The sequence below is a fragment of the Lonchura striata genome, chromosome 4, assembly GCF_050655825.1.
Source record: "Lonchura striata isolate lonStrDom1 chromosome 4, ASM5065582v1, whole genome shotgun sequence".
In the NCBI taxonomy this organism is placed as follows: domain Eukaryota; kingdom Metazoa; phylum Chordata; class Aves; order Passeriformes; family Estrildidae; genus Lonchura; species Lonchura striata.
The window spans coordinates 50,113,918-50,135,810 of NC_140706.1; the positions used below are offsets into that span (position 1 = coordinate 50,113,918).

The following is a 21,893-nucleotide window of genomic DNA, read 5'->3' on the forward strand; positions in this document are numbered from 1 at the left end:
GATTTAGTTGTTGATCAGTGTGGTTTAAGACTTTTGGTCAATTTATACAAATGCCTCTGATGTTTGGGAAGCAGTGTGAAGAAATACAAATGTGCATCAAGTACTGTTATTTGTTCCCACTATACAAAGTGGAAGCTCCTTGATTTCTTAAGTATGAATAGAGAATAAATGGAAAGAAACAGGTGACTGGTAACAGTTTGCAACAACCCAAACATAAAGCATCTTACTGATTTCTGAATTTGCAATGTAGAAACAGAAACAGAGGCTATTTCTATCTGACAAATATAGTCCACATTGACATATCTTTAGCATGGACTAATCAGAGCTCGCAGGCACTCACACGCATGGCAGCTGGGTAGAAGAGCCTGTGAAGCAAGGGGACTGTGCTACAGATTACTTACTTACCTGTTTGTGTCAGCAGAAAGAGTCCGAGTGGCTCAGCTAGTTTCACGATTTGAGGACAAGAGATCACAGTTTAATGATTTGAGAATCAAGAGACTACAGTTTAACCTTAAACACGTCTATAAACTAAATTTGCACAACAATTGAGAGTTGAACTTCCGTCTTTAGTGTAAAAGACCTAAAGTACAACAAACCTCACTTCTATCCTCTTCAGGATGGTGTAAAGCCCGTTTTTCTGGTTGTCATCTGCCAAGCATAGTAAACACCAGCTGTTAGTATCTTTAGTACAATAGTTTCTGAAGTCCAAAACAATAAGTCATTAAACCATTTTTATTAGGGATATTTTATAAGACAGCCATCTAGATCTGTCTTCACATGGAGGAATGAAGTGTATTCTGACTGGGAAACAACAAGAAGTTCATACTTTGCTAGAGTGTTCTGCCCTGCAGACCCTCATCAACACTCAGCTGAAGATGAATTTGTTTGTGTGATTGTATAGCTTGGACAGAAGGGTTCTGATGGCCCTTCCTAATAACTCTCTGGCCCTGAGGTACTCCAGGGGGGTCCAGGAGTGTTGGATACCTCTGGACAGCTCTTGCACAGCTCTGTGTAAGCCTCCATCTAGCAGCTTTCCTGGGAGTAAGTAGAGACCACATGCCCCATCAGAACACCAGCTGTCCACTACCACATGATGACACCACAGAAAATCCACAAAAGACGCGAAAAATCCAGTAACTTCCCAAGAAGCAAACTAACTACGAGACAAAGACAACTGGTGTTTCCTCAGACCTTGAACTATGGGCAGTGTTCAACGGAACATCACTTGGCTTTGTGTACAGCTGAGCACTCCCATGTTGCTGCTCTCCCACCACACCCCACCCACCCAGACACTCCCCCAGGAAATGGCACATGCTCCAGTGTGCAGCTCTATTTTTACATTCTTTTAAGATCATGCTCCTTGACAGTGCTTCAAGGCCAAATGATCATTCCCACACAACATAATTCCCTCCAATGATTCCAGGTTATCAGATGAAGACCACAGATCCCAGTAATAAAAACAACTGTGCTACACAGATACCTGGGAGACAACAAGCCTATGAAAGATTTTTTTCTCTAACAGGATACACAAATCATACTAGAAGTCATGATAGATTTATTTCTTTTTTAATGCAACAGGTTGACCAGGCTGAATACTGAAAATCTTTAAAACTTCATTCTAAAACTCCTTATTCCTGGGAAATTATGCATCATCATCATTCATGGTCTGATTGAGGCTACCAGAGGTATGCAAACAAATGCATGAAAAAGTAGAAATTTCTTGGGAAAAACTGATAAACATCCCTGTTTACCTGAAATACAGATAAAAATTATCCACAAGTGCATGTCTGCTCTAGAGCCAGCTGCTCACCTCCAAGACAGGAGCATGTCATCACCTAGAGGTTGGGTTGGCCACCAGGGCTGTGGAACTGAATTCCAAGCAGCACATCCATGTGGCTGGGACCACTGTCACACCACAGGGCTGCCATGCTCTGTGCAAGAACTCAAACAGCTGCTGGGGCAGGATAGAACAGCTGGTCTGCATCCCTGCAGCTGGAGACAGGTTCAGGGAACTTGAGAGCTGGGGGCTTGGCTGGCCAACTCTGAATCTTGCAGCTGCTACCGTGAAACAGGGCTGGGTCATTAAATAGCAAGCACCAACACAAACCTCTGTGGGCAGTCTGCAGAACACAAAACCTGGGGCTGACGTCTTCCCAAACATAGAAACAAGTTCCCAAACACACACGGTGCTGATCTTAGCCTGGTCCTCCAACAAGCTCTTGCTCATCCTGTCTCTCCTACAGATCACCTTGCCCAATGCCGCAGCAGAAAACAGCTCTGGGGGAACCTGAAGAGCCCAGGGGGTGTGAACCCACAAACCTGGTTACACAGGAGTGAAGGAAAAGCGTCCTTGGAAAAAAATAAAAAATCCTTTCTTGACAGACCCTCCCCTAACTGCTCTGGCGAAAATAGCTTCAATACCACAGACAGTAAAGCTTCAACCCAGAAGGTGATGCATCTTTGTCCACCGCACCACATTTTCACAGCCTTTATTTGGTTTTTTGGTTTTTCTGTTTGGGTTTTTTGTGGTTTTTTTTTTTTGTTTGTTTTTTTTTTTTTTTTGGGGGGGTGTTTTTTCGGGTTTTTTTTTTGGTTGGTTGGTTGGTTGGTTTTTTTTTTTTTTTTGTTTGGGTTGTTTTTTTTTTTTTTAATTTTTAACCTCTTTGCAAATATTGTGGTGTGAATGGCCACCAGGACAAATGCTCCAACCTGGCAAAAAGGGGATACCAAGGAAGCCCCAGCAGTGCCACAAATTGCCTCCCTCCACACCTGAAGGCAGCAATTGGAGGGGAAAAAAAAATCTCTCTGAGCACTCTGACTTTCAGGCAGGGAGGGCAGGGATTGACCCAAGGACAGAGTCACTGATAAAAGCCTCCCCGGAGGCCTTCTGCTCCCATCCATCTCCCCGCCGCTACCCAGCTCCTCCCCTCGGCACTCGCGGTGCCGCCCAGCATCCAGCGCCTGGCACAGCTTAACCAGCGCTCTGCAGGACGGTGCCGCACCGGGGCTGCTCCCGCTCCTCTCCTGGGGGATTCTGCAACACGCGGGGGCAGCAGCTTCCCTCCAGCCTGCGACAGCGACAGCTCTGCTAAGACCGCATGGCCACTGCGGGAAAAGTAAGGACAACGCTTTTCCCATCCTCCTTTCCGAGGTGCCCTGCTCCTGGCGAAATGCGCTGCAAAAGGTTCAGCCTGCACACCGCTCTGAACGCCCTCTTTCCTCCGACCTTGCTCCCCCACCTCTTCCAACGCCCTGTGAATTTCACCGGATTCTGCTCTCAGGCAACTGCCCGTGTCCACACCTGCATTAGGTTGTGCATTCCCCCTCTGTCCTGCCCAGCCCCTCAGGAAACAAAATACGGAATTGTGCTGCTCTGAAAAACAATCTCCTGCTCAGTCCCACTCTTTGCTTCTGCTCTGGCAGCAAATGCAGCTCTTCAGTGTTGTTCTCTTCGGCCGCTCACCTCCTGCACTCAGCCTTGTCCATGGCAGTTCCCTTTTCAAGCTGCAAGCCCCATTTTGCTGATGCCAAATTGCTTTGAGTTGATTGGGGAAGGGTTTGTGCCATGTCACACATAAATCATCCTTTTGGCAAGGAGAGAAATTATCCAGTTGTCAGCTAGGCTGGGGCTGATTTTGTAACCTCTCTTTAGGTACCTTCTGCCCACTGAAACTTCAAGTTCTGTCTTGCTTACCTTAAGCTGCCACGTTTGACCCATACACTAGATAAACCAATCACTTCATTTCGTATTTCACACTTCACACAAAGCCAGTGTTTACTGAACATTTTTTGGCTTTGCATACAGCTGAGTAGTCCAATGTTTCTGCTCTCCCACCAAATCCCACCCAACCAGCAACTCTCAGAAAACAGCACAGGACAGTTGTGTAGCTCTAGAAGTGTGTGTTGTAGTGTGCAGAGAAATGTGTTGTTCAGCTCTGGCTTTGGTGATTGTAGGTCAGCTGTCCTGGGCTTTTGTCAAAGGTGAATCTCCCCCTGCAATGCATTCCTCTTGGTTGTTTCCAGGTTATCAGGTGCAAGGCTGCTGTTGCCTGGGCCCCAGGCAAACCACTGTCTGTTGAGGAGGTGGAAGTTGCACCCCCAAAGGCAGGGGAAGTCCGGATCAAGGTAAAAATACATTTCAATAACTTTTTCTCCCTTGTGAGAGTTGCTCATCTTGTGGCTGTAGCTTGGATAAAACCAAGTGACCTTTGTCCACCCATGTGCCTTAACTGTCCAGAGAAATTCTGTGAAAAATCCTTCCACAAACTGAGATAAACAGTGGCTGGACTATTTCTAGAAATCACCATTTACTCTTTCCTCTCAAAACAGATTGTGGCCACAGGCATCTGTCACACAGACGATCATATTTTGAAAGGTTCCTTGCCTAATGTGGAATTCCCAGTTATCCCTGGCCATGAAGGAGCTGGGATTGTGGAAAGCATTGGACAAGGAGTGACCTCTGTGAAACCAGGTAACCAAAACACACTCAAACACATGCTCAGGATTCAGGCCTCAAAGCTCTGCCAAGAGCTCAGAAACTTCCCCCTGCTCCAGAGTCAATGGCTAAAAAACAAAGTGCACACTCATTGCACTGGACTCTTACGTCCACTTTTCCAATATGTTCCCCATGTAGACGACTGAGGCCTGGAGCATTCATCCTGACAGGGAAAGCAGAACGTTCATGGTAGGGGTCCTTCTATCAGAAAGCTCAGCAGAGGTGATTCAACAAGCAATGCCCTCAGGGCCTGTGGAGCAAAAGGCACCTAACAGAGATCCCCTTTGTTGCAGGAGACAAAGTGATCCCACTTTGCCTCCCTCAGTGTGGGGAATGCAGCTTCTGCCAGAATCCTGAATCCAACTACTGCCAGAAGACCCAGTAAGTTTACTTTCCTTGCCCTACACCTACATGGGATTGACTTTATGAGAAATCTCATACCCCCATCAGTGCTTCAGTCAATCAAATACAAATACTTGCATCTCCCCCACAGTTTCTCTGAACCACAAAACCTGCTGCCGGACAAGACCAGCCGCTTCTCTTGCAAAGGGAAGCAGATCCACCACTTCCTGTGGGTCAGCACCTTTGCAGAATACACCGTGGTCCCAGAATACGCTGTTGCCAAGATAGATGCTGCGGCACCTCTGGACAAAGTCTGCTTGATCGGCTGTGGGTTTTCCACAGGCTATGGGGCTGCCCTCAACACAGCCAAGGTTGGTATTCAGGTGTGTTTAGCAGCCCAAGGCCACCCTCACAACCTCATCAATCCTGTGCAAAAGAAATCTTCCCCTCCCCCTCTTCTTCCTCCTCTTCTTCCCACTGGAGACTCACAAGAGTGCCATCTGTGCAGGTAAAACCAGGCTCCACCTGTGCGGTCTTCGGCCTCGGAGGAGTCGGCCTCTCTGTTGTCATGGGCTGCAAGGCAGCTGGAGCTGCCCGCATCATTGCCGTGGACATCAACAGTGACAAGTTTGCCAAGGCCAAGGAGCTGGGAGCCACTGACTGCATCAACCCTCGAGACTTCAAGAAGCCCATCCAGGAGGTGCTCACTGAGATGACCGGGCAGGGCGTGGACTACTCCTTTGAGGCCATTGGGCACACGGACACCATGGTAGGTGTCCCTCCAGCACCTGTCCTCCCTCCCAGATCATCACAGGCTCCCTCAGGGCAAAGTTTACCCCCACGGGAACTTCCTCACCTACTGCCTGCACTGCTGGGTATAACTTTGTGAGAGAAAATAACATGAATCTTAAAAGAGGCCACAAGCTCTCCAGGTCTCCTCCACAAAGCGGGATGTGTGTTTTCAGATTACCAGGGAGGAGCAGGAAAATGCACAAAAAGAGCCCTCCTCTGACCAACCCATCAGGGCTTTCTCTAATTCTCCTGTCTGTTCCATCAGATTGCTGCCTTGGCTTCCTGCAATACAAACACTGGTGTCTGTGTGATGGTTGGGGTACTGGATTCAGAGATTTCCATTGATCCTGTGCTTCTGCTGACTGGGCGTACATGGAAGGGGACTATGCTTGGAGGTATGAGATTTAAGAATACAGTGTTAATATTTCAGCTTTTCCTTTCATGGTGGTTGACATGTCATAGTAAAAGAGGGTTTTCAAGTAAAAGACAACTAAAGAGGAGTACTGCATTGCCTGCATTGAACATTAGCATTAGACATGCAAATAAACCTCTACCTGTTTCACACAGTAACCCACTCATCCTCAAGAGCAGAAAACATCTCACAAGTGTGTGGCACCAGCACTGGTCACTCAGTCCTGACCCTCACAGTAACACTACCTTACCAAAACAGTCTTTCTACCATTATTCATGCACCTGCTTTGTCCTTTTTCTAGGCTGGAAGACAAGAGAATGTATCCCCAAATTAGTTTCCAGCTACTTGGAGGGGAAATTCAATTCAGACTTGCTGATCACGCACACGCTGCCATTCGCTAAAGTGAATGAGGGATTTGAGTTGTTACGTGCAGGAAAAAGGTGAGACCCTGACCAGCAGGAGCCTCAGCAAACCTCAGCACCTCCTCCTAAAATTCCAACAGGTAGAGCATGCAACACTGGCTTCCCAAAGAGCATGTGAGCCTTTTGAGGAAGCAGGGCCTCACAGCTGAATGCCGGCAAGATCTGCCATAGCCCAGAGGGAAGAGCCCATGTTCAGCACAGGGAACCCTCCTGCTCATGGTTCAGCTCAGCACACATCCTGTGGCCTTATTCCCTGATGGGTTCCCCTCAGCAGGGATTTGAAGGCTGCCCCGCTGCTGCCCGCCCCAGGCAGCTCAGTCAGGAAGAGGCTGGATGACAAGGAAGGTGGCCGGTCCCCAGGCACACCTGCCTGCCACACTGCCTGCCCCTGAGCTGCAGCAATCCCTCCCTTCCCTTCCACTTTGCAGTATCCGCACTGTCCTGCTCTTCTGAAGGACACAGCCAAGGAAGCCGAGCAGAGGGACCAGCGCAGCAGATGCTCTCCTGGCCCAGGCCCTTCTCAACCAGCACCCCTCCTTGTGGGGCACCAGGAAAAGAGAATGAGGAACTCGCCTGTGCTGGAGTCACTGCTGGTCCTGCTGTGCCTGGATAAAATCCAGACAGATGACTTTCCCAGGAAAATCCTTTTACTAATAAAGTGTTTCTGTCCAACTCATCCCATGCAGTGCATTCAATCAAAAGTTTTTCCAGAGGACAGAGGGAGCTCCCCCTCACACTGAAGGCCCTCACACCACACCCTTGCTCTCAGTAGTGAGCACTGGCCTTTGCCCCTCCTCTTTTGCTGCCTCCCACCTTCATCTGCCTCAGTGAACTGGGCCCTCTCCTGTCTGCCCCTGTCTCACCTGGGTGAATGCTGCATCTTCCAGCAAAGCCCAGCCCTGCTGCTGCTGCTCTGAAGCATATTATATAAAGCAGTAGATAACTTTCTGAAAATAATGTAACACTCATACAGCATCCATGGATGTGGTTTCATTTTGGCAAATGCTATTGGACTTTTAATATATTTTCCACACCATTACACTACATTACACTACCACTCTGAAAAATCTACCCCAAAGAAAAGAATTTTCACTCCAAGATGGTCATTCTGCAAAACAGATCCTTCTTTTAGTGCTGAACATTGGACTCATAACACTACCTGCCTCTTGACCTCTTTTGTGCAACACTTATCACATCCCACAGCCCTTTGAACTTCTGGAAACCGCTAAGCACAATCAGCAATTACACAGAATATCATGAACACACAAATGAGGTATGAAAGGTAAACAAATTCCATCCAGTCCACCCATTTTTAGTAGCTTCTACATGTATCACTCTGCCATGACATAAAAGTTAGCTATAATTCTTCTAACTACTTTTAAAATGTCAGACAATAAGAATGCCAGTAATGAGTTAACACTAGTATAATTCATTAAATGTTAATTAACTGAGTTCTAGAACTTCCCTACTGAGAAAAATCCAAGAACTTCCAATAAACAATGTTTTTATAATACTGCACATGCATCTGCAGAGTCTTAATTCTATACAAGTGACAAGTCTCAAAAATGTAATCAATTTGCCAAGTATCTATCTAACAAATATAAACACAGAAATCTGTGCAGGATTGGGACAAAATATAATAATTTTTTCCTTTTTGGAAAAAAAATATTTTATTGGAAAAAATGTTTTTCTTTTTGGAAAAAATCTAAACCTAGGTGAAAAAAAAAGTTGGATCACTATAAAAAACTTCTGCCTGAAGTAAATTGTAAATTGCACTTTACCAATTCTTTTGGACTGTTGTTACATGAAAAAATTGCATAAGCCCTTGTGAGTACTGAGGAACTCTCTGCTACAGCAGGGCCACCTGGTGGTCGCCTGTCCCTGTCTCCGGGCACGCTGCCCTGGATCTCGGAGATCCTCCTGCCCCTTTGGCAACAATCACTAACTGGGCAGGACTTCAGACTTTAGCAGATAATTTGAGAGCTCCTCAAATTCTGCTTGATTCCTACAACATCACTTGCTTCACAGCTGGCCAAATAATTATATTTGAAAGCAAAGACATTTATACAAACCAGAATAAAATGCTGCCAAGTGCAAAGAAGGAGGTGACAGCCCAATTCCATACTTTCATCTTTCAAATTTCCCTTGTATAGTTAGTTTAATATTACCATATTAAAATCAGCACATATTGGATCAGCTTTTTGTGTTTTATTTGGTTTTCAATGAATGCAGATACCTGAGAATATTTAATTGAATGTTCAATTGCAAAACTCCCCAAATTACTTATTTCCATATCTAAAATATTAAACATCTTTCAGCATCCCAACTTCATGCGTCTCTACTGCAAAATTGTCAAGGGTGCTTTCACACTTACTTTGAGTACATCACATTTTTTTTGAAAAGTTATTTTACTCTAGTATACTTTAGAATTATACCTGGATCAATTAGTGAAATTATTCCTAAAGCTTTTTCCTTGGAACCAACCGTTTATTGAATTAACAGATTATATTTATATTTATATTTATATTTATATTTATATTTATATTTATATTTATATTTATATTTATATTTATATTTATATTTATATTTATATTTATATTGCAACTACCTAAGAATTATCCAAAGAAATACCAACCAGCTTTGAGCATTTTTGAGCACAAGTATTATCCTTCAGTACTCCACAGAAAATGTAGGAAACTTAAATCAGAATTCAAAAGGATGGTTTTGATAGCAATGCCCCATGAAAAGAGAGTTACACTCAAGCATCCAGTGCTGTAATGAGTGCACGGGTTATCCCAGCTCTAAGAGGGTAGCTCTAATGAAATATTTCTATCAAAACTACTGGTTTTATTTGGAAAATTTACAGTATTAATAGAAGGAAAACTACCTGTGGGTCAGTCTAGAACCATATCTGCTTGGGGAAAACAAACCAGGCAACGTTTGTATTAATGCATTTCAGTTTTGCTTCTGGGTAGACTTGTCAGTCTGCTCCAGCTTCCCTATGCCTTGCCAATCTGTCACCAGTATGTGAGTCTGCAGCCAGCAGTTCCAGTGCCAAAGCACCAGCTCCTCCTTCTGAGGGGGCACACAGCCAGCTTCTGCCACTGGCACTCACACTGTCCCAGGATAGGCACCCTGGCAGATCACTTGCATCTTCATTCAGCCATAGGCTGCCTGCCAAGCCTGCAAGTGATTTCTTCCCTCACGTCTTCTTGTGCTTCAAAGTTAAACTAAGGTACAGAAAAAGCCTCACTAAAAAACGAATGCCTCTAGGGTAAGCATAATAATACAGTTTTAAAAAATTTAAAAAGGAAAAAAAAGTAATACAGATCTCTAGTTGTTTTGGACTTTTCTCCCCACTTGGCACACAAAACAGACCACATCCCCAAACAAGAACATGATTGCCATGTCTCCCTCCCATGTGCTCAGAGTGCTTCCAAGCCCTCCTCTTTTCCTGATCCAAGCTGATGTTCCTGATTAACATGTAACACCTGATAGAACAACACCAAAACCAAACAAATATAAAATCAAAAGCAGCAGTGGAAGTCCTCCCCTACAGAACTTACATAAACCTGAAACATGTGACAAAGCATGGATAGTTTACTCAAGATCATGGAGTGGTAACTTGATTTGTTTGCATGGTGTTGAGAACAGAAAGAAAGTTGCAAAACCACTTACAGTATCCAGGGTCTTCCAAAAGTACACAGCAACACTGGGGGCAGCATCACAAAACTGCAAGTGAAGGAAAGATGAATAAACAAACAACTTCTTTCATCGCTGAAACTGGACAATGAGTGTTAAAGAGATCCGATTGATATATCTGTCCCTTTGTCCACCAGAATCAGTGCCTACAATGCTCAGAATGTCAAAGATACTAAAAAAAGCAGAGCATCTGTGGAGTTTAGCTAAACATAAAATATTTGGAGGCTTTTTGGAAGCACTCACAAACTAGGGGTGGTCAAGAGTATGAAGTTCGCAGGAGAGGCTGGCAGAACTGAATTTAACTGAGGAAATGGACAAGGGCTGTGTTGATTTCAACAACAAGGTGTGTAACATGTACAACACCCTCACTGGCCAAATTACCTTCTAGTTCCATGTCAGCTTTAATGAGCCTAATCAAATTGTGTTTCTTATTTTAGTTTTGTTATTAAATGCTATGTTGTTTTCATGTTATTTACTAAATGCCACAGTTGCTTATGTCCTATTATTAATTTTCCACATGCTGGTGCTGTTATCTATCTGTGGTATTTGCTAAGCTTTTGTTAGCATGACACTGGAAAATAAAAATTCCCTTTCTTACTGAGGGGAACTTAGTTACACCCTGCCATTCCTCAAGCATCATTACCTTCTGTGGAAAATCCCAACAGCTCACGGCAGAACTGTTCCCCCCATCTTACACAATCATGTCTGCAGACCTCACAAGAAGCCATTCTTATCCTGCCTGGAGAAAAACGGTTTTTTGGAAAATGAAACAGTATGAGGCAGTGAATGATCCCATCTTGCAGCAATAGCTCCTTTGCTTCAAAGGCTCTTGGATGGAATGCCAAGAAGCCCAGTCAAAATTTCCATCCCACCGCAGATCCCTTCACCTACCCTGGCAGCGGGCTGCCTTCACCTCGTCTGTAATGTTCACACTGCCACCCAGTAAAGCCTGCAGCACTGCAGTTTATCCAGCCAAGAACAGATTCAGGCGCGAAGGACATGGTCAGCTTCCCCCTGTGCCCAGGCGGGACACAGGCGGTACCAAGCACTCCAGAACGGAACTCCCCACATGGGAAAGGCAGGCACATCCACCACCAACTACTGCTGCCCTCAGGGAGTGGCGCAGAGGCCGTGGCGTCCCGTTAGTGGGAAGGAATCTGGGCAAGCTGGTGTCGGCAGGAACAGGCCACCGGCCAGGACAGCGGGCCCGTCGCCTCACGGGCACAGCGATGTCCATCTGCCGGCCGGACTGGAGGAGCCGCGATGGGAGGTGATGGGAGGCACTGGCGCAGCCGCCAGCAGCCACAAACGCGGCCACACGGCAAGGCGACACTGCGGGCGCCTCGGGAAACAGAGAGACCTTGGCCCGCACCGCGGTCTGCGGGAAGAAAAGCGCTACAGGGGGCGACCGCCCAGCACGCCCCGGCCCTGCAAGAGTGGGAGGCGAAAAAGGGAGGAAGGAGCCAATTCGTTCGCCCGCCCCTGAGAGGGAGGCGGGGTGAGAGGCGGCGGAGAAGGAGGCGGGCTCTCCTTCTCCTTCCGCCGCAGCCGCAGCCGTGCGCGATGGCGAGCGGGGTGAGCGTCTGCGCTCCGCGGCGGGAAGTTCTCCAGGGCCGGGCGGAGGGTCCCGCGCTGGGCAGGACGAGGCGGGCGAGTCCTCCCTGCCCTGCCCTCCCCTCCGGGCGCCTCCGCGCTCTTGCCCCACGCGTGTGGGGCGTGCGGCGCAGCCGGTGCCGCTGTTTAGGCGTGGGAGGCTCCCGCTGTGGGTGTTCGCAGGAGGGGGAAGCAAACACGCGTGTGCTCCCCGCCGTGTGTCGTACTGAGCCCCGTGCGCGTCCTGCGGGGCTGAGCGCTGCGCTCCCGCCGCTCCTGCCCGGGTCGCGGCGGCGGAGGAACGAGCAGACCTTGAGCTTTGGGTGGTTTCCTGTGGGCTGCGGGCAGCTGCGACCGAATCGGCCGAAAGAAGGGGTTAAACAAGAACCGGCCTGCGCAGAAGCCATTGCCTGGCACGACTGCTGCCTGGCTGTGGGAACAGCGCGATAGCCCGGACCTTCAGCCGCTGTTTCTCTAACTCTGCGCAGGCGGTCAGGGCCCGGGGCCGAGCGGCTCGGTGGCCGCGCTTGTCCGGACGCTGAAGCTGCTCCAGGCTGGCCCTGGGTTTGGAGCAGCTTCTGGCATTGCCAGAGCTCGGCTTCATCCCCACTGAAATAGCGGATGGTGTACATAGCCACAAGCAGCCCAACAGCCGTGCTCCGGTGCTAGCATAGTAATAGAGGAAATGAACTGCTGGAAGCTGGTGTTTTGGTTTTTATTTCCAGCTGTTGGCTTCCAGATTTTAAGCAAAGCAACAGCGGAAAGCTATGAATAATAAGAAGGCAGAAAAAGATGGGGCTTTCCTGATACCCACGCTGAATAGTTCGGGGTCTTTTGTGGTTGTATGAACTGAATCGGAAATTGCTATTTCAAAATGTGCTTCTAGATGCATGCTGTTAGTTTTAGATGATCAGAATTTATTCTGTAAGGAGATCTTTTTTTTCCTCTCTGTCTTTAGTTTTGTATTTAACTAAGCTTGTGGAAACCAAGTTTTAGGAATGCGCAGTCTCCCATGCAAGAACAAGTGATGATTTAATGAGGGGGATGGATTGAAAACCAGTAAATGATTTACTGAACGATGGCTCCTCTTGCACTTTGTGCTTTGAATTTAGATTTTCTGGCAAAATCTTTGGTAGATTTAGAGATTGACTGATGGCTCACACTGTGATTCCACAGTTAGTTACTATGGCACATTCCATATTTTTTTGTAATATTTACCCTGGTTGAAAAGCAGGACAAGAAGATTTCATGGTTCTAGTTAGGGGCGTTTCTGTCTAATTTAGACTTCTGCTGGCTGTTGGAATAGGTACCTGTTTTCTGTTAACAAAACTTTTTGGGTCTGAAGTATTTATTTTACCAAATTTAAGCCAAAGTAAGTATCTAAGTTCTGCTATTACAGGTACAGTGAGGATTTTAACTGGCTCTAGCAAAGCCTAATAGTGTTTATTGTACAACAGAAATACTACAGAAAGGCACAGACTAGCCATTATTTTCTCCTCATCACAGGTGATGAATCAGACCTGGCGAGCTCAAAAGGTGGTCTTGGCACTGTTATTTCTAACAGCAAGTGAAATTTCAAAAAGGCTGAGTGACTGTATTGCTGATCTTGGGAATTTATATTAATCCTTTTTCTTTCAAGCATTCCATGGGAGCACCACAGCTATTTTGAACACACAAAATGTTATGTTCTTCTCTTGGTTTATGTTCCTAATAGCAATGGTTTAGACCTTGTCATCTTCATGAAACCAACTGCTGAGGGTAATCCAGATGCTTATCCCAAAGCTCTAGAGTGTATGGCTGTAATGCCTGCTGATTTTCTCAGTCAATTGTATGTACCTGTCAGTAGGGTTTACAGGTGCAGAAATCCTGCTCTCTTATCCAGGCTCTTACCGTTGGGATTGAAAAACTTCTCAGGTTGTTTAAGTGTGGTTGCAGAGCAGGATTTGTTGTGGCACTGAGAGCAGTGAATGAAGACTTGCTAACAGTGATCCCTGTGGCCACTGCAGAGGTGTTGGAGCCTTACAGCAAAGTCCCTCTGGTCCCTCTGCATCACTGGGCGCCTCTGCATGTCAGCTGCATCTCCTTGCTGGAATCCTACTTGAAAACCATCCTGATCAGGAACAGGAAATTCAATCTTGATGTGGGTCTCCACAGTTTCCGTTCTGATCTTTCCAACTTCAAACACTGTGTTTAATGAACATACCTGAAATGAATGGCAGTCTTTGATTTTAAACCACCATTTTTATTAGCAACTTTTCCACTCATGTTGCTCCCTTCACTACAGCATGTCTCGCAAGCATTCCCAGGCTTATATTTTTTACACAGTAAGAGAATGACAACCAAATTTCAGATCTTGGCTTACCCATTATTGTTTAGCTTCTTGAAAGCAAATGTGGGACAATTAAGCCTTTGTGTTGAAATTATGGATTTCAGATCTGGGATTCTTTCCAAAAGCTAGTAGTGCTGTTTTTATTTTCTCACTTGGCTGAACAAGAATTATTTCAAATGAAGCATACAACAGATGTCCTATTTTTTTCTTCTTGTTTGTGTCTTTTAGGTTATTAAATGCAAGGCTGCTGTTGCCTGGGAGGCAGGTAAACCTCTCTCTATTGAGGAGGTGGAGGTTGCTCCACCAAAAGCTCATGAAGTTCGTATCAAGGTAATTACATCAATTCTTATCTATATGTTTTCTATTTTAGGAAGACTGAATGTTGAAGATTAATAGTTTGTTTGCCAACAGAAGAAATGTTGAATAGGTATCATTAGTTCATTAGTATCTCAGCTGGCTTTACAGAGAAGAAAATTACAGTATTTATATCTTCTGTTTATGAAAAGCACTTTTAATTTCTACTAGTCTCACTTCACAGTCTGGTGTGAGGATTATGGCTAATCTTGAGGATCAGTTCCAGTTGTTACAGACCAAGTTCTCTAAAAACGTCTAAACTCGGAACACCTTTATCTTGTTTGAAGGACAATTTGTCATTTGTGGCCATAAGTACTGGCTGCTGAGCTGGGATTGGTCTCTTGCATTCGCTATATCCAAGTTTCTGATTTCATCAGGACTTTCCAGGACCCTGTATCTGCCAAAAAGTATACATTACTGTGAAATTTATCCCTGTGGAAAGGATTTCTGCGTGGTGCTGATGACTTAAGCAGGATTTATGCAGTACTGAGTTCTGCATGGTCTCTCTGGAAATCTTCTGAGTCTTAACTTACTTCCAATCTGAGATGCTAAACTAATGTGAGATAACTTGGAGCACCGATTTCTAGCTATAGGAAAAGACAGGTCATCTTTTATCCCTTTCAGTGTCACATTTTGGTTAGTGGAAATGATAAAAATGTACTGTCATGATTTTGCTTTTTCAAAATAAGAAAAACTGCCTTGCCAGAAATTGGAAGTATGTTGCCCAAATCCTGAATGCTGCCAGAACTTTGACCTGGCAATTGTTCTTAATTTCTGACCAAAAGGAATTATTTAGATCTGTGTTACTATTCTGTTCTTTGGGGTGTCTCAGATTATTTATTTCTTCACAGATAGTTGCCACTGCTGTCTGTCACACTGATGCCTATACTCTGAGTGGTGCTGACCCTGAAGGATGTTTCCCTGTGATCCTGGGACATGAAGGAGCAGGCATTGTAGAGAGTGTTGGGGAAGGAGTAACAAAAGTAAAGAAGGGTGAGCAAATACCTTACAAGTTTTCTGCTTTCCTTGAAAGTGTTACTTTATTTGAAGACTAACTGTCAAATTGGGTGCAATATTTAAGGAGTTAATACAATATTTTGTTCTGGGATGTATACCTGTGTAGATTTCTGTGGTCTGTGAGACACAACACTAATCCATTCAATAAGCTCTTGATTTAAAGCTTGAAAGAGCCCAGAACAGCATTGTTTTACTTGAAATCGGATCAGTATATAGTTAGAAGAGTGTCGGGAGTCTATTATTTTTTCAAATTATAGTTTTTATCTGCTGGTTTAATTAAAAGGCTTAAAGTGTTTAGTCATGTTGTTCACTGTTGATTTGGGGTTGTTTTGTTTTACAGTATCATTGCTATTTGTTCTGGAATGATGAATTTCAGATAGGCTGTCTGCTCAGCCAGGATTAAAGTGGTTTATCTAGCACTCTATAATACCTCTGTATCCTATAAACAGCTTGTAGCACACAAAGGTTTTAAATGAACTTAAGCTCATGGAAAAACATGCAGAATCAAGTAACTTCATTTTTTAAAAAATGCCTTGCTTAACTCAGTAACTAGACACAGAATATTTTTTTCTTTAGGGGACACTGTTATCCCTCTATACATCCCTCAGTGTGGAGAGTGCAAGTTCTGTAAGAATCCTAAAACAAACCTATGCCAGAAGATAAGGTCCGTATGACTTTGACACATGCTGTAGTATTTGTTCAATGTATTCCTGCTGTAGTTAGCAAAAGTAATTGATAGGAGTTTTCTTTGAAGAAAATAAATCTGTTGATGCATCATTTAATGACTTGGAAAGTAGGTGTTTCAGGAGTCACTTATTCATTTTTTTTGCAGTCTTCCTTAAAATTTCTGTTCTTCCTTTAAATAAAACTTTCTCTCTTTTCATGTATGTGAAGGTGCAAAGTACTACCTTGTGTCCACAGGTTGGAAAACATAAATGTTCTGACTCCATATTTAATCCGTACTTCAGGGAAGCACTTCAGGAAATTTAGCTCTTGGGAGTGAACACCAAAGCTTTCAATTGGTACAAAATCATACAGCTTTCTTTTCTCCTTAACACTTGCTTCCCAGATAAATTTGCACATCCTGCTCTGAAAAAGTCTCCCAAACTCAAAAAAAGCCCCAGTGACATAACTGACAGGTGCTATTCACGGGGAGGGTGCTGAAGGAGGCCAAGACAGTGGTGGTGCTGTGGCACAAAGTTAGCCCTGGTAACTAACAATGTCTACATGTGAGTAAACTCCAACTGCATAAAGTTTTAGGAGTTTAGCATCTCACTTTTGTGAACTCCTAGATTTATGGAAGTAGTCAGAATATAAAGGTGCAAATATGCAGGTGCCTCTCTGTGCTGCTTTGTGATTCTGTCTGGTGAGAGTATTTGCAGCTTAAAACTCTGCACTTTCCTGTCTTTGCCTCAAGAGTTACTCAAGGGAAAGGAGTCATGCCTGATGGTACCAGCAGATTCACCTGCAAGGGGAAGCAGATTTACCACTTCATGGGGACCAGCACCTTCTCTGAGTACACCGTGGTGGCTGATATCTCTGTAGCCAAGATAGATGCTGCAGCACCTCTGGATAAAGTGTGCCTGCTGGGCTGTGGCATCTCCACAGGCTATGGGGCTGCTGTCAACACTGCTAAGGTAAAGGCTGGACTTGTGGCATGCACAGTTTAGCAGCTACACTAGGACTGTAAATGTGATGTACCAAATCTGTGTTTCCTCTTCAACTGATGAAGTTCAGCTAAGAATTTCTAAATTCCCCATAAGAGGCCTCATCAGGTTAGAAGAACCTGTTGCCCTTTGTAGGAAATTCAGGTGGAGTATTCTGCACCCCCTTTTTGGTAGCAGCTGTATACTAATTACTTTTCTGTTCACGTTCATCTTGCTGCAAGTCATTCTGATAGTCTGAAACTCAGGTGAGACAGAAGTGGTAGATGTGCGGGCAGGAGTTTTAGGGCAAAAGGAAAAGCTGAGTACCTAATGAGTACCTAAAGAGCTTTTAAATTTCTGTGTAGTTTCCCTTGTCTATAAAATCTCATAGCCATGTATATTTGCTTCCATTTTTCCCGTTATTACAGCCTCCTTAATCTGCATTTCCTCTTCCCATGGAAGGACAAATTTTTCTTCTTCTACTCATTGTGGGAACTCAAAATGTCTCTCAGACATTTTTAGAGATTTCCAGGCCTTGGTCAGAAGCATTCTAGACCCCAGCAGGCAGCTGGAAATAGCTGTGATTTTGAGTTTGAGCCATGGCATGGATTACCAACTTTAAAGGTGGAACAAGCAGTCACAAAGGGTTAGATAGTATAGTAAAAGTAGTTATAAAACAGAGGGGAATTTTTTTAGTATTGTACAGGGGGGTTTTAGCACATGTACAGGGGGGTTTTCACTTTGTACATGGGGGTCAGAAGTTCTAAGATGGAGGAAAGTGGGCTGATCCTGTTCTTCCTCCTTCTTCTTCCTTACCTCCATGTTCTTGGTGATGTTGGCACTCACAAATTGGTTTAGAGTAGAAAAGTACTTGGTAATATAGGTAGTAGGTATTGGGGAATAACTGCAAACATGTTATATGTAATATATCATATAAAAGATAGCAGCAGCCCTGGGCAGGGAGAGACAAGAAGAAGACACCACACAGTCAGGGTGTCAGGGTGTGTGTGTGTCTCTGCCTGGGCTGCTGAACAAACAGCCGCAGCCCAAGAACACAATCTGTTAGATAACTCGCAATAAACTGCCTTGAGACAGAACAACAAGAGGCTGCGGAGTTTTCCTTTGGATGCATGGGTTGGAGGAGAGACTTCACCACCATATGAGACCCCAGACTAAGCCCAGGGTTCTCACAACTCATGACTTCTTTCTTACACCTAGGTGGAGCCTGGCTCTACATGTGCCGTGTTTGGTTTGGGAGGAGTTGGGCTGGCGGTTATTATGGGCTGCAAAATAGCAGGAGCATCCCGGATCATTGGCATTGACATTAACAAGGATAAGTATGCCAAAGCCAAAGAGTTTGGAGCTACTGAGTGCATCAGCCCCCAAGACTCCAAGAAGCCCATCCAGGAGGTTCTGGTTGAGATGACCGATGGGGGTGTGGACTACTCCTTTGAGTGCATTGGAAATGTCGGAGTCATGGTGAGTGCTTGACCACCAGGAGCATGTACAGGGAGGGACCAGTTCAGCTCAGAGCAAGATCAACTGCTTTCTTGACACAAAACATGCCACACTCACTAACCCTTTTTTTTCTTAATAAAAAGGACAATTTACACTCAGTCCTAATTATGAAATGAAAGCAGCTACTACTTCTTGGGTTGAAAATGGCACTTGCAAATGTTTTTTCCTTAATGAGACTTTTTTGAGATCCTGAGTTTCTCTGTGCTGACAGTTAAAATTAACAAAACTCACATAAAATATATTGTGCAATGAACAGTAAAATGTCAAGGATCACTCAGTATTTCCTTAATTTCTCAAGAAATTAATTTCACCTTTGGAAATGCAGAAGTATTACTGAATGTAAGGCTAGTTTTTTAGGAATTACAGTAGCATTACTAACTGTTGGCAATATGGTCTGTGATTACAGTTTATCCTGACTCTCGGTGGGAGTTCAGGGTGACTTCTCTGAAAGCTAGATAGGATAAAAAAGTACAAAGTGAACCTTTAACAGTGTAAGGGAATCTGAACCAATGGAAAAGACAATGTAATTTTCAGTGTATTTATTGTTCCTTAAATGCTGATGTGGTGATTCATTAGCTGGGGTAAAGGATGTGCTACCAGTCCAGGCAGTGTAAACCTTAGTAATAAAACACTCTGCTTTGTCCTGTCTGTCCATGAAGAGGGCTGCCCTGGAAGCCTGCCACAAAGGCTGGGGAGTCAGTGTGATAGTCGGAGTGGCTGCTGCTGGCCAGGAGATCTCCACACGGCCATTCCAGCTAGTAACTGGGCGGACATGGAAAGGAACCGCATTTGGAGGTAACTCTTTCTTGCTGTGGGGATAAAAATAATTTGGAAGAACACACCCCCTTGGCTTTGCTTTTGCAAGAAATGTACTATTGACAGGCTATTCATAAATGCTATGTTGGCTTTTAAGATAAAGACTCTTAAAATCTGTTATTCCTACAGACAGGGTACAGTTTAACACATTGGCATAATATCTAACTTATTTTGAAGAGAGAAAATATCTATATCCTACTCAGTACTAAAGGAGTGGGATAGGGAAACTGCATTACCACCAAGTGAAGGTTTGGTTCAGTTTGGTCCAGTGAAAGGAACTAGTCTTTGGGGAGATAGGAACTCACATCAGTATGTTTGTTCTGCTTAACCACTAAGTAAATTTTGGGGCCAACATGACAATGTGCTCTAAATGCCTTTAAAATGACAAGGGAACAAATGTTTGATACACATTTTCTGCTGCCAACTCAAAACCACATTGAGTTCTTTTTTTTTGGGAATTCAGTAATTGCTGAAGTTGATGGAAGTTCAATTTCAGACTTCGAATTATTACACTGCTCTTTGTCCAAGCAATACAAAACTTACTGGGTGGGTTATAAAGATATGCAGGGGGCCTGACAGAGATGCCTTGTGTATAGTTTCCTAGGTGAGGGCTGCTGTTAATGTTGAATGCTGGAACAGCATTCATGAAAGATTTTTCATCAACATTTGTGTGTGTTTGGATAATGTGTGCTTTTGCCAGACGTCCACAGGAGAGACAAACATGTCACTCATCTCTTCTCCTTTTCCTATTATCATACAAGTTTTGTGTTAGGGCTGCATTTTTAATTCTCTGAGATGGGTGGAAAAGGGAAACAAGGCACATTTTCCTTCTTTCAGGCTGGAAGAGTGTAGACAATGTACCGAAACTGGTGACTGAATACATGTCCAAAAAGATCAAGGTTGATGAATTTGTGACTCACACGCTGCCTTTTGACAAAATTAATGAGGCTTTTGAGTTGATGCATTCAGGAAAAAGGTAATGTTCATAATATTGAAAGGTATACAAGACACTTCTTGATCAGACACTGTCAAAGTACAGGTTCCCTGCCCATTGGCATGTTTTAAACAGGGAAGCTAAAGGGTGACATATACCACATTTTTGTATTATTCAGATACAAACACACTTCTCTGGCCTTCTAGGCATGTGCCAAAACATAGGCACGCAGTAAAAAGCAAGCAACAGTGTAAAAGAGAAATAGAAATAAAAAGCTGATAGACGGGTCAATCTCAGTCTTTCACCACTGTTAAAAAATTCTCCCTTATAATAAGGAATGTAAGAGACTGAAGATTACATATTTAGTAATATTTAGGTTCCTCTGCAGATAGATAAATAGTTATGACCATTATCTCCAGAAACTGGCATAGTCTTTTTGTTTGATCTCAATCTATATGTATCTATTGTATATAACTTTGGAGAAAGTATCTAGAGCTCTGAAGAGCTCTATCTGCTTTAGCTCATACGGATTCTATTTTGGATAAATCAGTTGACTGTATTTGTTACAACTGGAAACACTGCATTTATGCAAATTGCATCCAGCAGTTGATCCCTATCTCAGTTACAAACTTCAGTATCATTTCAGTGCTTTATTCATACATGAGCATGTCCTAGGAAACTAATAATGAAAGCTGCCTAGCATTTTCCAAACAGAAAAAAGGGAGAATGCCTGTAAATATTACTGCTCCTGATCAATCTTGGCTAGCTACTGAAAGCTGACATCTAGTTTGAAAAATAGTTCATTTAGAATTTATTTTATTGGAGGAGAGACCAAAAAAAGCCTGAAAAGAACAAGCATTATCCTGGATTTTTAATAAATATTACAGGCATAAGCATGACTTCATTTGTTACAAAAGACAGAAGTTAAAATATGTCTCAGCTATGAAAGGGAGAGATGGGGAGTAAATTGACTTCTTGGTAATTTTTTTTTCTTTTTTATTTTAAGCATTCGAACTGTCCTAAAATTTTAGAGCCAAATGAGGACCTTCTAATTGGCCAGCACCATGCTAACTGCCTTTTTATAATGGAATTTTTGATAGAAGATAGAATCAAGCAACTGAAAATTCACTGGGACTAGAAGACACCATGTATTTTAGGGTGAGCATTCTGGGTACTAAATAATAAAAAAATGTTAACTACTGAATAGCAGTACGGAATTAGTCCTGCTTATGGAACTTCTTTCTATACTCATTCCTCAAATTCAGTAGTAGCTAACTTAATCTACTTAATAAAAGCTTGTTTCTAAACCCAGTGTTGGAATTATTTAGTTAAGAGTGACTGTGACTGCTGTGTCTTACTTGTTGTCCTCTAGTGATTCCACTGTGACAGAGGGAGTGTTCAGCAGAGTTTATGACAATGGGGGATTCACTGCACAAGGCACAGCTAAGCACAGGGGTGAGAAGCAGCATGCATTTGCTGCAACTGCACTGAGAGAAGGGCCAGAACTTGTCAAGTTCCTGA

At 43.9% G+C, this 21,893-nt stretch overlaps 3 protein-coding genes and 1 long non-coding RNA gene across 6 annotated transcripts; 3 read left to right on the forward strand and 1 right to left on the reverse strand.

Annotated features, from left to right (window-relative positions):
* Nucleotides 1–508: 508 nt before the first annotated feature.
* Nucleotides 509–12,522, reverse strand: LOC146767633 (uncharacterized). Its single transcript, XM_085579063.1, has 3 exons — nt 11,057–12,522; nt 10,142–10,195; nt 509–648 (listed from the first exon to the last, which is right to left on the reverse strand). Exon 1 carries the CDS (start codon nt 12,388–12,390, stop codon nt 11,308–11,310), a length of 1,083 nt encoding a protein of 360 aa, XP_085435189.1. The 5' UTR covers nt 12,391–12,522; the 3' UTR covers nt 509–648; nt 10,142–10,195; nt 11,057–11,307.
* On the forward strand, nt 1,547–2,448 carry LOC146767634 (uncharacterized). Its single transcript, XR_014955180.1, has 2 exons — nt 1,547–1,685; nt 2,244–2,448. It is a non-coding gene; the product is annotated as an uncharacterized LOC146767634 (long non-coding RNA).
* LOC110481580 (alcohol dehydrogenase 1) lies at nt 2,824–7,139 on the forward strand. 2 transcript variants are annotated; one of them, XM_021550295.4, is made up of 9 exons: nt 2,824–3,116; nt 4,024–4,125; nt 4,330–4,471; nt 4,789–4,876; nt 4,989–5,208; nt 5,346–5,606; nt 5,895–6,024; nt 6,343–6,481; nt 6,892–7,139. In XM_021550295.4, the coding sequence occupies exons 1-9, from the start codon at nt 3,099–3,101 to the stop codon at nt 6,914–6,916; spliced, it is 1,125 nt and encodes a 374-aa protein (XP_021405970.2). In that variant the 5' UTR covers nt 2,824–3,098; the 3' UTR covers nt 6,917–7,139. The 2 variants fall into 2 exon arrangements, with proteins under 2 accessions (XP_021405970.2, XP_085435185.1); XM_085579059.1 differs by having other exon boundaries at nt 5,895–6,481.
* Nucleotides 11,710–21,683, forward strand: LOC110481579 (alcohol dehydrogenase class-3). 2 transcript variants are annotated; one of them, XM_021550293.2, is made up of 9 exons: nt 11,710–11,740; nt 14,316–14,417; nt 15,293–15,434; nt 16,035–16,122; nt 16,876–17,095; nt 18,323–18,583; nt 19,282–19,417; nt 20,276–20,414; nt 21,379–21,683. In XM_021550293.2, exons 1-9 carry the CDS (start codon nt 11,729–11,731, stop codon nt 21,401–21,403), a joined length of 1,125 nt encoding a protein of 374 aa, XP_021405968.1. In that variant the 5' UTR covers nt 11,710–11,728; the 3' UTR covers nt 21,404–21,683. The 2 variants fall into 2 exon arrangements, with proteins under 2 accessions (XP_021405968.1, XP_021405969.1); XM_021550294.2 differs by lacking the exon at nt 20,276–20,414.
* Nucleotides 21,684–21,893: the final 210 nt, after the last annotated feature.

Bases quoted from the DNA above. Each gene is read 5' to 3' on its own strand.
- LOC110481579 (XM_021550293.2), top strand. The intron at 16,123-16,875 runs GTCCGTATGACT...CTTTGCCTCAAG, and splicing joins AACCTATGCCAGAAGATAAG to AGTTACTCAAGGGAAAGGAG. The intron at 19,418-20,275 runs GTAACTCTTTCT...TCCTTCTTTCAG, and splicing joins GAAAGGAACCGCATTTGGAG to GCTGGAAGAGTGTAGACAAT.
- LOC110481580 (XM_085579059.1), top strand. The intron at 4,877-4,988 runs GTAAGTTTACTT...TCTCCCCCACAG, and splicing joins AACTACTGCCAGAAGACCCA to TTTCTCTGAACCACAAAACC. The intron at 5,209-5,345 runs GTTGGTATTCAG...CCATCTGTGCAG, and splicing joins CTGCCCTCAACACAGCCAAG to GTAAAACCAGGCTCCACCTG.
- LOC146767633 (XM_085579063.1), bottom strand. From the start codon at position 12,390: ATGTACACCATCCGCTATTTCAGTGGGGATGAAGCCGAGCTCTGGCAA.